The 15,605-nt window shown below is 35.1% G+C and overlaps 2 protein-coding genes across 2 annotated transcripts; one reads left to right on the top strand and one right to left on the bottom strand.

The window, feature by feature from the left end:
• Positions 1-964: 964 nt before the first annotated feature.
• On the top strand, positions 965-5,526 carry LOC110726707. The gene is made up of 5 exons (XM_021906180.1): positions 965-1,389; positions 1,540-2,206; positions 2,705-3,224; positions 3,322-3,403; positions 5,105-5,526. The coding sequence occupies exons 1-5, from the start codon at positions 1,330-1,332 to the stop codon at positions 5,333-5,335; spliced, it is 1,560 nt and encodes a 519-aa protein (XP_021761872.1). The 5' UTR covers positions 965-1,329; the 3' UTR covers positions 5,336-5,526.
• A 2,890-nt stretch (positions 5,527-8,416) lies between these two features.
• LOC110726706 (alanine aminotransferase 2-like) lies at positions 8,417-13,829 on the bottom strand. Its single transcript, XM_021906179.1, has 15 exons — positions 13,356-13,829; positions 12,725-12,775; positions 12,253-12,303; positions 11,784-11,849; positions 11,645-11,706; positions 11,450-11,528; positions 10,965-11,069; positions 10,761-10,871; positions 10,420-10,557; positions 10,224-10,298; positions 9,971-10,091; positions 9,722-9,876; positions 9,402-9,476; positions 9,124-9,327; positions 8,417-8,830 (listed from the first exon to the last, which is right to left on the bottom strand). Exons 1-15 carry the CDS (start codon positions 13,542-13,544, stop codon positions 8,714-8,716), a joined length of 1,599 nt encoding a protein of 532 aa, XP_021761871.1. The 5' UTR covers positions 13,545-13,829; the 3' UTR covers positions 8,417-8,713.
• Positions 13,830-15,605: the final 1,776 nt, after the last annotated feature.

Below are 15,605 nucleotides of genomic sequence, written 5' to 3'. Positions count from 1 at the left end.
GTGTACTAGTTTCAAATTTTAGGGTCTGGTCCTAATCAATTCCAGGTCCGGATCCTAAAATTTTGACCGGGTATCCGGTTTGCTCATCCCTAGATATGAGTCATATGACAATGTGCTAGAGTAGGGAAAGAGGATATAGGCCATGCTAAAAGGAGAAGGCTACAACAATAAAAGAGGCCTAGGATTTATGGCATGGTCCAACCTTACTCATGACAAGCAAGGAGATCCTGTATAGTTTTGGTCTACCCTTGTGACGAAGTTTTATTTGTCATTTGTGTGAATAATTTTTAACCATAGAGTGAAGGTGAATTTTTGCTGTGTTGTAGTGCTATATTTGACTCGTTGTATAAATTGCTTAAAATGAAGTACTAGATTTCCTACATAATATTTACAACCTAAGAGGTTAAGACGGTATAGATTGAAGGTAATTATAATTCTCGAGAGTTAATACATATAGTACGAAGTACGAAGTACTCTGTATGTTTTCGGAAGTGCATTTTCGAGGACATATGGAGTAGTTTAGAAGCATAAAAGAACATTTTGGGCAGATGGGAAAATGGAGAGTCCACTTTCTTGCAAAACTCTGAGCTTCTTTCACCTATATATGATGTGTCTTCTTCTAAGGTACTCCATAGAAGAAGCAAAATTAGAGATTACAATTGCATTAGTACAATCAATCATCATTCAAAATTAATACCACATTACAAGTATAAACAATGTTCCCTCAAAAGAGTAAACAAATCATTAATACAATATAAAATCATTTACCAAGTACAATTTCAAGAAGTACACTCTTTTCTTCATCCTTTGTCATTACTCATGGGTTACTTTTCCCTCTTTCCAAAGTACCCTATTCTTTTCACAAAATACACATTTATGATATGATTAACAAGTACCTAAACTATTTTTGTCTATATCTCCTAATCTTCCTTCCTTTTCTCTCTCTATTGACTGTCATGCACAAACCAAAGGACTAACATTTCACTGTTACATTGTTTTGGGCAAGAGAAGCCAGAAAGAAAGAGGTGGTCCAATTATCACTACAATAGGAAAGGTAAAAGCCCCATTTTATAAGAAGAAACACATCATTCTACTGCATCACTGAACTACTCTCATCAGTATTTCTTTGGGTGGTCAAATACCTCCCTAGTCCCCACAACAAGGACCTAGTCCGCTAAGTTGGGCCGGTTGTTCCGTGTAAGGTTTTAATCAATCCCGTAGGACACTTCTCCTTAAATACTCCGTAGCGAGTATAATACAGGTCCAGAGTATTATTCATTTGTCACTACCATTTTCATCTCCAAAGAATCACACAAAAAAAAAAAAAAAATGGATCTCACAACCCCAAAATACTATCAGCCCACACCTATATTTGCACCATCCCAAATGGTAAGAAAAACCAAGTTAAACTCAAATGTTTGCTCTTTTCTGGGTTTACCTCTTTCTTTACTATTTCTTTTTAAAATCATTTGTTTTTCACTCATTATTTATTGATTTTACTCAAGTTAGTCTGAAAAAGTTCAAATTTTTTCAATGCAGGAATCAGAAGGAAAAACAAAGACAAATCCATTTGCTGAAGCATTATTAAACAGTAATAATAATGCAGTAGACCCAATTTGCAAGCTTAATCTGAAAGAAACATCAGATTTTGTAAAGTCATTACCAATGAATACTAGCAATGGGACTCAATCAGCTCAAAGAAGAAGAGATTATATTATTGGAAATTCAATGCCAAGAAAAATGGAGGCACCTTCAACACCAGGAAGACCTATTTTTAGCTTCAGTGTTGCAAGAAAAAGTGTTCCTTCTAAGTGGGATGATGCTGAAAAATGGCTTTTCAATGGCGGTAGCGGAGGTGGTTCTTGCCATGAATCCCCTGCTCATCATGCTTTCAATCCTCATAATAATAATCATAATCATAATCATAATAATATTCATGGAAATAGTATGATTATGAAGCAAAATGAGGTGGGTTCAAATTCAAAGGCAATATTAAATGAAATAATTGCAGAAAAATTCAGGGTAATTGAGGAAGAAAAGATTACAAAAGAGACAGTGCCAAAGTTTATTAATTGTTCTGCTTCTGCTGCTGCTACTTCTATGGAGGACCACCATTATTATCAGAAGCAACAACAACAGCAACAGCAATTGAGTTCAGCTATCACTTTCAATGGGGTCATAATTCCTGCTGATTTGCCTCTAAAAGGTACGTCATTTTTCTTTAGTTTGAACTTTTTGGGTACTTTTAAACCATTATCATTTCCCTCCCTTTAATTCACTTTTCGTGTTCCATTATGAATGCTTCATAATTTAAACACCCATTTTCCAGAATTCAGGGAACTTTTCTTGCTGACTATTGTAGAAGTTGATGATTCTGCTCAATTTCTGATGGATTGTGTTAATAATTTTGTTATTTGTTCCTTTTTTCATCCTAAGAAACAATTTGGATCGAATGTTGTCATGAAACTGAACATGCAGATTAATTTACATGAGATGAAGTTATTAATCCCAATTTTTAGTGTTAATATAATCCAAAAAGGTTAAAAAAAACAAAGGATTTTTCTTGTAATTTGATCATTAATCTGCAATAAAATTGTGATTTTGTCAATATTTTAATCCCCATTTTTAAAATATTGATTTTGTTGTTGGTTTTTCAATCTATTTTTTGATAATTTTGACAGCAAAACTGTTGTAAAAAATGCAGACAAATTTACAGATGAAATGAGTCCTTATGTCACCAATTTCAAATACTCAGAGCCTACACAAGAGGCATTTTTGTTCAAAAGTCACAAACTTGACAATAATAAGGCTATGACAGATGCATGTACAGAAGTGATCCCATATCAGGAGGTGAAACACAGAGATTTTGGCACTGAAATGACTCCTTTAGGCAGCTCCACAACCTCAAGGTGTCCCACACCCTTCAAGAGCACCTCGCCCATCCGGCACAATACTCCGGCTAGCCGTTCCGGTCCACTAGCATTGATGGACCAACCCACCAGCACAATTAGCATGGCTCAACTACAAGAGTGCCACCTTGCCAAGCTCCGAATTGGGTCAGCCCAATTCGATTCAGTTACGACTAATTGGAGTACCAAAGAAGAAGAGGAAGAGGAGATATCTAAGAGCTTAAGGCATTTTGAAATTGGGAGGAGGAGTGTTTCTGTTTCTGAATCCAGAGCATGTGCTTGGGAAGAAGAGGAAAAGACTAAATTTTGTCTTAGGTGAGTTAAAATAATTATATTAACGAGTAACAAGTTTTGATTCTAAATTGATTTGTTACTATTGTTTATTGAAATTGGATGAATTGGGTTTTGTAAGGTACCAAAGAGAAGAGGCCAAAATTCAAGCATGGTTAAATCTTCAAAATGCCAAAGCAGAAGCTCAATCGAGGAAATTAGAGGTACTATTTTTTGTCCCGTAATCTGTGGCATTGTTTTTGTTTTAAGCTGAAACTTGAAGGGTCTTCCTTGTACCAGAGATATTCCTATAACGCTCTTAAAGCACCCCAGAATTACTAGAAGTTCAATATTTGTAGTTATGCATCTGTTATCCAGTAATTAGAAAATAGGTTTGAACCAAGGTCTTAAATAATACGGAATACAAAGTACTTTACTTTCAGTTTGAGCATATCAAAGTCTGGAAGCAGATTATATATATGCATTCATGCATTTTGTTAGGAAACAGGTTTATGCCTGTTGCTGGAGTAATTTTCTGAAAGATGTTGCATAGGTGACTAAAATGCTGGCCGTTTATAGTGTTTTTAACAAACAAATACCCATGTGAATTGCAATTGCAATGCCCGGTCCTAAGTCATGGGATCGGGGAAAGAATGACAGATACATAAAGCAATGGCTCGTCATCTTGTCTATTGCTTCGAGTTTGTTGTTTAGCACCATAATTTAGGTCTTAAAACTAGGAGATTATTTAAAATACTGTAAGTTTAAGTGTAGCTTTGTGTGAGTGCTAATAAACAAACACCAAATCCCAAGTATTAGTTAAGTTGATGTATTATTTTGACTGCGATTTAGTTTGAAGACTGTGTTTTAAGGTGTTTTCTTTTTTTAATTTTATTGAGCATGCATTATCCATCTCGAGCCAAGCACAGCATGTAAACAATATCCTTCCTCATAAAATAAAATTATCATCCTTTTTAAAATTGGTTTCTTTGTTGCTTTTTCTTCCTAAGTACCTTCCAAAATCCAACTATACTTTACATTAAATTGGTCCTTCAAAAACATACTTTAACTCTAAGCAATAGAAGTCATGCAACTATGAATACTTTAACTTGAGACCTTCCATGTTAAGAGTCTAAAGACAGCTGTTTTTATATTGTAAGTTGTGTACTCCCATGTGAGGTAGTTCTTGTATCGATCGAATATATATACTACTACGTGTATGGAAGATTTAGTAATTGAAAAAAAAAGCTCGAATTATCAAACACAAGTGCTACAAATAGAAATTTAGAAGACATGTTTTTAACCATTTTTACTATTCTAGGAGTGAAAAAGAACCTATATATCCTGCTTGTGAATCATTTGAGTTTGGCATGATCAAAGCTTGACTTCCACTCAACTAAAAATACTTGTTATTAGACTCATATATGATATACGTGCAGTGACTTCAATAAAGAAAATAATTAACGACTTGTGACTTGACTATAAAATTTGAAAATACTCGTCGTGAAACTCTTAAACCATTAGCAAGTATTAGAAATCAGAATATGGTAACTTGAAAGTTTTTCTATTGATCAGAGCATGCACATTATTTGATCTTAATTTGCTTGAGCTCAAGTTGAGCTTAGCTTTATGTTTTTGAGCTCAACAACTTGAGTACAAGTCTAGGTTGCTTAGAGCCGAGCTGAGCTACCTTAAACTTGAGCTCCTTGGCTCGCTATCATGACTATTAATTATCTGGCCGGAACGTTATTATTGATTGTTATTTTAGTCAATAGTCATTCTATCCCAAAACATATTTCTCACTTCATATTCCCTCTCTTAGTTTATGCATGTTATTAAAATTGCTTTTACTCCTTAAATAACTACTTTATATTCAACTATTCAAGTAATTCATGAAACATGTTTGTATGGCAACAAATAAACAGGTGAAAATACAGAAAATGAGGTCAGATTTAGAAGAGAAATTAATGAGAAGAATGGCAATTGTTCATCGAAAAGCCGAGGAATGGAGAGTAGCTGCCCAGCTTGAGCACTCTGAGCAAACAAGGAAAGCCAGTGAACGAGCCCAGAAGCTGATATTGAGCCACCACCACCATAATTCCCATCTCTCTCCGCATATTGTATCATGTGGCTGCTTCCCTTGTACTTCTAATTAGTAGTCATAATAATAACAACCAACATTCATAAAAAAAAATGAAAATTTTTAGTTTATTTACATTATTAGCTCCAACACCTATTCACAATACTCCGTAGATGTCTTTCCCATACGAGTACAAATTTTTTTTTCTCTATATACTAGTACAAATGTTTAGTATATAGTAAGGACGATCCTAACAAGATTACAAGTTAAGTTTCTCACCAACTATACCAAACTTGACTACATATATTGAAGAATTTCAGTATTGATAAATTTTATTAGTAATAACACATTCAGCTATTCAAATTAGTTAATCATAAGATTTTTGTATTTGACAAAAATAGCAAATAAACTATTGTTCTAGGAAATCAGACTTGAATAAAATTAGTAATTGTCACAAATCATTTAGACGTAATATCAGGGTTCAAAAATTCACAACATCATTCTTACCAATTCCTAGCTTCTAGCTACTATTTGGGGGATCCGTACTTTTACTAGACTCATACTTGTATTAAATTTTTGGGATAATACAATAGTCAAGTTACATCTGTATTACAGACTTTGTTAGCCTGAAAATCAGCTGATATAGTACGTTATTGTTTCACATGTCACGGAATCACAAGAACAATGTTCTTTTGAACATTTTAATTTAAGAGATTTAAGGACTAATCTGCATGGAAATAAATAATTTGTCAGAATTTGAAAATTTAAGAGAAAGAACATACTTTGTGATTTTAAAACTGAGAGAAAAATATAAAGAGATTTTCATTACATATATACTATGAGTATTAACATCTTTAACACTTTACTCATATTAAACTAAATTGACATCAATATATTTGACGAATAAAGTCCTGTTTTTCTGAGATGTGCTCTGCTGAGCTTTGTTCTACACTACTCTGCAATGTGTTGGAAGCTCAGTTATACTCTGTTCAGAAGTTCAAACAAACAAGGACTTTTTCTTACCAATTACATTCACTTAGAGCCTGTTCTCTTTAACTTATTTTCAGTTCAGTTCAGGTCTTATAAAATATTTAGTTCAATTCAATTCAGCTCTTATAAAATATTTAGTTCAATTCAGTTCTTATCTTAATTTCCTTCTCTTATAAAATATTTAGTTCAGTTCACTTCATTTAATCAGAACAGACCCTTACTCAAGATAAGAACAAGTATATCTGGGGTACTCCAATATCAATAATTGTAGGCTTGTAGCCTTGTAGGTAATAGACATGATGTGCTATAAAGGCATAGACTACATCGTTGCACAGAGGTTATTGTGAACATTGGGAATTGCAACGTCAATTAAAAGAGAAATAAGAAAGCGATATAACAAGCAAAGTGAAAGTAATACAAGATTCAAGACCTAATTTTCTAACAGAATTCACCCCAAATAATTCTCAAATCTCAAAACAAGAGTTTTACTCAGTAACTTCATTCAATTTGACTTTTACATTATTCATATATAATTATTTTACTTTTTTATTTTTATTTTCCTTTTGTAATATATAAACGATGACAAACAAATTCAATAAATCATAAATTCATAACAAATATTGTTATATTAATCATCTCAAAAATATACAAGTATTAATTTGTAATAGAGGATACTAACAGTAAAGTTTCATTGACAGAGGTAAATAAAGAATAAAGAAAATAATACTCGTAAGGTAAATTGCACGGGTAAGAAAGAAAGAAAAGGATTTCATAGGTCAGGTGGTGTAAGATTTGTGTTGCATATGCAAGAAACATAAGCAGGGAACCCAAAACAAAACAAAATAATAAGTCCAAAACACACTGACATTGATTTGATTTCTACTTGTACATTGTAAAGACCTAGAGATAGTAAACTGTACATGATATACATAAAAGCTAATTAAGGAAAATCATCATGTTCATATAATTACTTGCTTTCTTAATAATATCCCTATTTAGATTGGCTTGTTTAGACTTTTTACCAAGGAATCATAACATTGGAGAAGTGGAGAGCTACTAGATTGCTAAAATCCTCCTATTGTTGTTGTCTTCTATGTAGATGGTAGAGTAGACCTCATGTGCATAATTATAATTCAACTATTATGCCTAACTATAACTTGTCAAGTATTGGCACAATCGATAACTTGTCTATTATTAGCTGCCTAACTATAACGCATTAATTTTTTTTCTTCATCTAATTATCAAATAATACTTCGTAGTTTTTTTTTTAATATATTCTATTAAAAGGATAATATGCGTAGGTTAACCTGATCCAAGTCGAGGGAGGAGGAGAAAAGAGAAGGGTAACAAATCTCAAACCCAAAGAGCACCCTAATAGTTTAATCCGATCACAATCTCCAAGTTAAGAGATATAAACCTTTATATGGATTAGTTGGCCGAGTCCTTTAAATTAATATAGCTATGTGTATGTAGGTACATGCAAATCCATACCATTTTTGAGATAAGTTTTCTTACCAATTTGACATAGGGCCCATTTATAGATAACACCCGAGCCTTGTGTTGTGTCATATCACGTACATTTGGCTTAGAGCTCAAACAAGAAAATGTATGATAGCCAATTATTGCCTTAAAAATTACTACTTGTATCTCCATACCTGAGATAGAGGCCACATTTTACTTTGTGGTCAAATTACATTAATTTTAACTATTATTAATACTAATCTGTGATACGATATACTTCATAGGTTTGTACGTATAAAAAAAGAAACATTACCTCCAATATACGAAGTAATTGCTTAGAATTAAGTCGTAATTACGAAGGAATGAAGCAATGAGAGTTTCCCACCCAAGATTTAAAATTTGAAACAATCGCGAATTGTTTCTGAAGAACTGTTTAATGTAAAGTTTAATCTTGTAAACCTATTTGATGTCCAGCAGGCTGCAGCGCAAGTGCTGCTGCAAGCCGATTCAGTCCTCAATAGCACTGTTTTTAGACAGTAATGGAGGTATTCGCAGTGATATACATCAAACCTCAAAGTCGAGAGTTCAAGCCTTGATACCTAAATCAGGATTCAGAACAGAGGTTCCCTTCACCGACCTTGTCATCCTGCTGAGCACATCAGTACTGTTATACAAAAAGAACGAAAGAAAGTACAGGGCAGCAAGATAACACTAATTATTCAAGGGAACTTTTGCTGATAATGCTCAAAAATACCTTTTCCGTATCCAACAATGTTTATTCGAGCATGATGCTCATTTTTATCCTGATAGCTAACCATGACGCTAAATGTTGCTAAGGAAACCTAAAAAATAGCTTTGACTGCATAAATGCAGAATTTTTGTATGAGAGTAAAATCATACTTTGACTATAGTTCCCAAAACAATGGTACATAAAACTACATCCATGTGAGTTCACCAAACTTTTGGGTCAGGAATGACTAACAGAAAGGTTTGTAAGATGTTCTCAATCACGGTACTCATCCATGAACTTCTTGTGGAACACAGTTAAACGCTCAACAATGGCTGGAATTTTATCCTCCTGGGGAAGAATTGTGCACCTGATATGCCAAGTTCCCGGGACCTTAAAAAAAAACACAATACAAGGTCAACCTCTCATCCGTAAACAATAAACAGAAATAAAATAAACAGGGGAGAGAATTAACCCATCTTTCAAAGAATTATCTCCAAGTTACACTTTTTTTTACCACCAAGTCATTCCAACTTTTCAGAAAACAACTACAATGGTTTATAACTTTACCACATTGTAATTGTAAGGACTTGTCTAACCTTGGCCAGAGTACATGACATTGTTTGGAAATTCAAAGTTTCCAACAGTAGCAGAACAAAACCTTAAATGCTTGCTCATTAACTAACCTGTCCAAATCCAGATCCTGGAACAACAACAATGCCAGTCTCTTCTAGCAGGCGACGAGCATAGTATGCATCAGCGGCAGTGTGCTCTGCTTCAGCTGCCTTTATCGCTTTCTCGGGAAGCTGAAGGCAAGGGAATAGATACATGGCTCCCTCCGCTTTGTTGCACGTCACGCCTTCTAAGCTGTTGAATGCATCCTCAAGTGTCTGTTGAAATAATAAAATGTGAGTTTATGAAAAATACAATGATCAGTATTTCTAAAAGTAAGAATATGAATTACCTTCGCACGCCTAGCCAAAGATGAAAGGATTCCCTCTTTTTCGGCAGAATAGGCTACATAAGATTCATCTCCAACCTAGATCACATGAAATGCATGAAAAGCATGTTCTAGAAACAAAGAAAAATGCACTAAAGATACAAGAATTAACATCAGTTTCAAAGCTAAGCATAATGTTAGCATTACAGCCCTTCAAAAGTCACCGAAATAGTGGTAATGTTAGCTCTCTCTACACACACACACCAAGCGAAAGGAAAATAAACACAAGGAATGAAACCAAAAAACAAGAATAGATACAGAAAAATGGAAGGAAAATAAATTACCTTAGGTGGGCTCATGACAAGGCTGGCAAGGATCTGGCCGGTAATATTTGAGCACAGATTGACTGAAGCAACTTTGTAAATTTGTTCTCTTACATCTGCACTGAAACCTGTAACTTCCATGTAACCTCCTCTTTTCCCACATTCTCCATAATAACCTAGAGCCACAATAAAAAGAGAGACAAACTAGTTTAATACAAATAGCACAATCAATCTTATCAATATTACACAAAAGGCACAAGAGCAAGGCACCTTTGGAAACTGACTGAAAGGAGACCAAGGAAATATCCTTCTCCTCATGTCCCATAGAACGCGCAATCTTCTTAAATGAGTGAAATTCTTTGTCAGGAGCATACACATTTTCCTGGTAAACCTGTTTACAACATCAAAGCACAAGCAATGGCTAATTGGTTAGTAAATTAAACTCAACATGAGATTCATCTAGCATCTATCTATAGACTAAATAGCCTAAATAATGACAGATATCTATAATTAGCTATATCACCTCATCTGCCAGAAGCACAAGACCTTCTTTCTTGCAAAATTCAACAATTTGCTTTTGGTTTTCCTCAGCAAGGACCTGAAGGCAATTTTCAAAGTCACAAAGCACCAGCAATTAATTAGTCCTCCTAAGTTTACCCAGTAGAGGAAGATAAACATACATCAATGTCAAATCTTTTAAAATAAAAAATTCAATTCACCTGTCCAGTTGGGTTGCCAGGGTTTATCACAACCAAGGCTCGAACTGTTACACCTTTTGACCTGGCAGTTTCTAATTGACTCTTAAGGTTCGATATCTCCAAACCCCATCCAGTTGCTTCATCAAGATAGTATGGAACCTGTTAATGCCGCATAAGATTACTTCCCGTGAAACAAATTCAAACAATATGACAGCTGTAAAGTTGTGAGACTGGCATATAACTGATTTTGATTGTTATCATAAAAAATAACAAAATGTAGTTAGTTGTCTGAAATTTCTGAACATAGAAACCATTCAAAATGACTTTAGTTGCTGGATATTTCTAGCATTAGGTAAACATACCAAAGTTCCACCATGGAGAGCTATTGAAGCAGAGTACAAAGGATATTGTGGAATGGGACAAAGAATTCCATCTTGCTCTGACCTCAGTAACAATTGCATCATCATATGCACCTAGAGGGTTAAAAAAAATGAATTCACCATTATATTTAATAACATTAACAGACAAGTCTGGGCATAGTCTATGACTCACTAAAGGCAACTTACCCCAGGGCTTGCTCCATCAGTCAAGAAAATGTCATTTGGATTGGCTGGGAAACCATCACGTGCTTCAATTCCAGCAGCAATTGTATCACGCAATCCCTTAATACCCTATTGCATGATCAAGCCAGACAAAAATTCATTACAGAGCGTATGCAAAACTTTATTCATCTATGGACTTCAAACTGTTTCCCCTAAGGACAATGAGGCACAAGAAATTCCTTGTATTGAGTAAAAATTGACAATTTGTGCAAATGGGATGAGCGAAAGGAAATGCAAGTATTTTAGTAAGAAAAAAAGCATGACACGGATGCGCGCACGCGCGGCGGGGGGGGGGGGGGGAGGTACGAATCAAGAAACTACAAGCCTTCAATTGGTCCATTTGATTGGGGAGAGTAGTATTCTACAATTCTAGCACATTTCCCTCCATCCGTTATTCAATCCTTGCTTCTCTCTGGTTTACTTTTCTTTAACTAAGAACCAATAATCACCTGACTGTGACTGTATGCACCAGTTGCTCTTCCAGGGATTTGATCCAGAATCTGCCAAGCTCTCTCTATTGAGTCAGCACTGCATTAAATGAAAGGAACAAAGAAAATATAAATAATAAAGCCCCAAATTAAATTGCAATGCTCTTGTATAATTATATTGATCAATCAACAGCTCAACAAGTCTAAAGTGAGTACCTGAAGAGTCCTTGTGTTTCACTTTTATCCAAAATGGTTGGATGATCACACAATGCAAGGACCTAATCCAAATCAAAATAAACATTAAGTATGATACTTGATACAACAGTTAGTGACACTCCCAATCTTAAAAACTAACCTCTCGGAAAAATGTGATAGGCTGCTGCCCAAGAGATTGAGGATTTCCTATATTACAGAAAAGTATCTGCACAAATAAAAAGATGTTGAGGACTTGAGGCTATAATCTTGAGACAAGATATATACATTACTGTGAGCTTCTATTTGACAGAAAAGCGGTGTTCAAACTTTTTAAGTTTTTATCATAGAAGGTGGATTAAATAGATGAGTCAGCACGATGACATGCTTCTTAATCATAAAAATAGTCTGCATTTCATTAAAGTGCTGATCTATAAAACTATAACACAGGTGGCATTGAAAATATCAGAGGTGAAAATGATTTGCATAAGCACAACATAGCTTGATAAACCCTAGAGGCAAATATTGTGAGTCTTATATAGTTATATGCATCAGACGTTTGCTGATATTAATGTTTTGTAAGTATCTGTCAAATCTTTATTTTTGAAAGGAGGAGAGGGTAACAAATATACCTCATCAAAAGGGAGAGTCCCAGGTTCCTTCTTCAATTGTTCATTCAATTTCTGCAAGAAGAAATATAACAGTGCTATCAGAAAAGAAATTGTATTGCAGAAGACACACCAACCCACAAAGCAATACTCTTATTCATTTCAGTTGATGATAATCCCCCTTTTTTCAGAACAAGAGTTGTTCAAAATTATTGAACATACATTAAGAGAATTATTGGAATCTAACATTACTAATAAACCCCCATGTTTAGAATTCAATTAGAATATCATACACGGAAGTAAATGATTATATTTGACATTGTAACTGTAAAATGACAATACTATTGAAACAAGAATCAGTTTTGTTTATATTGATACTTCACTAATGTAACCAGAGGGTCCGAGAGCTATACAAGGCATTTGAAGCTGAATACAAGCAAAAACAGTAAAAAAATCATCTTCAAAATGACAATAATCAGTTCATTTCTTTTCTTACCTCGGCCTGTGTAACAATCGCTCCACGAACAGCATATTCACATTTCAAGACCTAGCAGGATCAATACATCATCATAAGGTTAAAAACCCTATCAATTACAATAAAGCTTTGACCATTAATATACAGTATAGAGCAATAGATTAAAAGCAACCAAAAAAGGATATTCTCCTAATGAAACAGTATACACATTTCAAGCTCATTTGTCTCAATCACCCAAACAGAACAAGGCAAAGATATTTACAATGGATTTGGAGGTGTATCATACTCTCATAAGTCTCATACTCTCATTGAACACAAAATCATCTTTTTCTTACACTTCCATCATACAAACAGCAGAATAATATACAAATACTAAGCATTAACATTGGTCCCACTATTTAAACTAATCATAGTGTGAGATCATTTTCCACAAATTACATTAAACCCCAGATGGAAAAAAAAACACAAAACCCAGAACACCCATCAATATAATGACACTAAAACAATGACAAAACATAAACCCAGATTCAAAAACAAAGAATCAGCAACACCCATTAATGCAAATGAATCAAATAACAAAACCCAGATGCCAAATCAATCAAATTAATCAATTAAATCATCAAAATCAAAGAAGAGGGATTAAAAATCAAACCTTAGGATTAATGGTTTGAAGAGTAACTCCAGAAGAAGAATCCATTGAAGAAGGATCAACAATTGTTGAAGAACTTGATGAAGAAGAAAAGAAAGAAGACTGAGATGCGAGAAAACTGTGATTATTAGAAGAACTTAAAAAGTTTCTCTTGATGAGATGTTTTGTTCTCTCTGCTACGAATCTCCGCATTACCGCTAAAATGCCAGAAAACCGACCAAAATATTTATATTAATTTACAAATAAATTTTGAAAGAAAAGAAATTTGGAAACTGTGGGTTTAATTTTGCTTAGAAAAATCAGACACGAAATCTCAGAAATTTCTGGGATTGGACAAGGTGTAGCTTTCTGAGCCGCCCACAGGAAATTTCACGCTAAAATAGAAGAATTTTGGTTGAATGTGTTTGTGTGTAGTTCACTTTCATGCCTTTTTTCATGTGAAGAATAATTTGGTAAAGGGAAATCGAATGTGTGAAAATTGAATTTATGCTATTATAATGACAATAATCATCAATTATGTCATACAAGATTTTTTGTGTAAGTCGCTTTTAGCCTTTTAGGTACCTTTTCTTATTGTCTAAGATATTGTATATTTGTATTATTAGGATTTTATGCTAATTTTAAATGGAAACAAAATTGAGTACATACATTTCAAAATAATGGAAAGCATATTTAAACTGTGGACGAGATAATCATGTACTATATTCTTTTAATAAAATTTATGTTCTTTAAAAAAAAACATAATGCGCATCATGCTCTCGAGTGTATAATCTGAGCGTTGGTAAAATTTCATGAAGTATTCAATTAAAATGTTTCCAATGCTGATTTCCTTTTGATTTTCTCCCCCTCCCACTTACAAGCGATCATTCTAAGTTAAAGAAAAAGTTAACAGTACAACAATCCAATTGATACCAAGCGTGAAATTGAGTGATTTAGGTTAGTGCAATTGAGTGATTTAGGCAAGTACTTTATGTGTAGGCTCAATATAATAATTCACATTGCGATTGGCTCAATTAAAATTATTATTTATATAACACTTGAATTCAAGTTCGGCTCGAAATGTAAGCTTGAGTTCAACTCGAATATTTGGAGTTCAATCAAGTTCATGCTCAACTCACATAAGAATTTGAGCCAAACTTGTTTTGGGGTTTTCTGATGTCCTGCGGGAGAGCTACAATTCCGAGACTGGAACCGGACGCCTGTACCTGCAAAATAACGGAGACTCCTGAGAGCTCCGCCTCCAACGGTCAAGTTAGTACCTGATTAAGGAGTAATTAATACAGAAATTAAAGTAATAAGGTCTCTCTAGGTGAGAGTATTTAATGTAGGTAATCTGCTTTGCTAGCGAGATCAGCCGGTTATTAGTGTGTTCCGTAATGTTTCTCCTCCGTTCCGTTAATTATTCCCTCCTTTGATTAATGAGGATTAATCGAGTATTTATAGCCTTGGGAAGCGTGCAACTCTCTAGGTTTAAGGTAAACCTAGGGCCGATCGGGCTTCTAGACTGAAATGGGCCTTGACGGCCGGTTGTCCCATTTGGCATGGGTGGACACGTGGCGTGTCTTAAGTGGTCCGTGGAGGACGCGTGGCGGAACCTGGTTGGTCCACTTGTCAAACGGCGCTTGGTGGATAAAAATCCCCTAATCATTTGCCCCTCACAGGTGGCACGCGACTGGTCACGTGTCGCCTGTGACAGGTGTCGCACGGTGACAGGCGACGGCCCGTTACAGGTGTCACCTTGCAGACGGCCGGGAGACTCTCCCGCCCAAATTTGAATTCGGAAGCGACCCTTCGCCTTCTCATTTTGCCTATAAAAGGAAGTGCTGACTTCGGTCATTTTCACATTTGAGAATTTTTGCGAGAACATTCGGACCCCTGAACTTGCTCTGACATTTTCGGACTTTTTCTGCCTACCGCCTGTTCTGACAAGCCGACTGACCCGAACTTTCAGGACTTCATCAACTGTCATCCGTTCAGGTAACTCAGTTCTCTTACTCTTAATTTTCTTTTTATTTTTTGAAATGGCACCATGGAAGCACACGACACGCCCTAAGTTAGTGATCAGCCGGTCACCGGGGACGGCTGAATCTAGGACTAGGAGTGCCGCCTGCCCTTTTCTGGACCCATCTTTGCCCTTTATACAGAGTCCGACTGAATCTGTGTCTATGCAGAACGTGATGGCCAGAACAAAAAAGACTGCTAGAATATCAAACTCAGACGGCTCCTCCCAAAGGGTACTCCTTAGCGAAACAT

The sequence above is a fragment of the Chenopodium quinoa genome, unplaced genomic scaffold, assembly GCF_001683475.1.
Source record: "Chenopodium quinoa cultivar QQ74 unplaced genomic scaffold, ASM168347v1, whole genome shotgun sequence".
NCBI lineage: Eukaryota > Viridiplantae > Streptophyta > Magnoliopsida > Caryophyllales > Amaranthaceae > Chenopodium > Chenopodium quinoa.
The sequence above is the reverse complement of the archived record's forward strand: the minus strand, read 5'-3'. Positions and strand labels throughout refer to the sequence as shown.

Coding starts and splice junctions, on each gene's coding strand:
- LOC110726707 (XM_021906180.1), top strand. CDS start 1,330: ATGGATCTCACAACCCCAAAATACTATCAGCCCACACCTATATTTGCA. Junction 2,207..2,704: donor TGCTGATTTGCCTCTAAAAG/GTACGTCATTTT, acceptor TAAAAAATGCAG/ACAAATTTACAGATGAAATG. Junction 3,225..3,321: donor AAGACTAAATTTTGTCTTAG/GTGAGTTAAAAT, acceptor GGGTTTTGTAAG/GTACCAAAGAGAAGAGGCCA.
- LOC110726706 (XM_021906179.1), bottom strand. CDS start 13,544: ATGCGGAGATTCGTAGCAGAGAGAACAAAACATCTCATCAAGAGAAAC. Junction 9,328..9,401: donor CTTTGGCTAGGCGTGCGAAG/GTAATTCATATT, acceptor TTATTTCAACAG/ACACTTGAGGATGCATTCAA. Junction 8,831..9,123: donor CAGGATCTGGATTTGGACAG/GTTAGTTAATGA, acceptor TTTTTTTTTAAG/GTCCCGGGAACTTGGCATAT.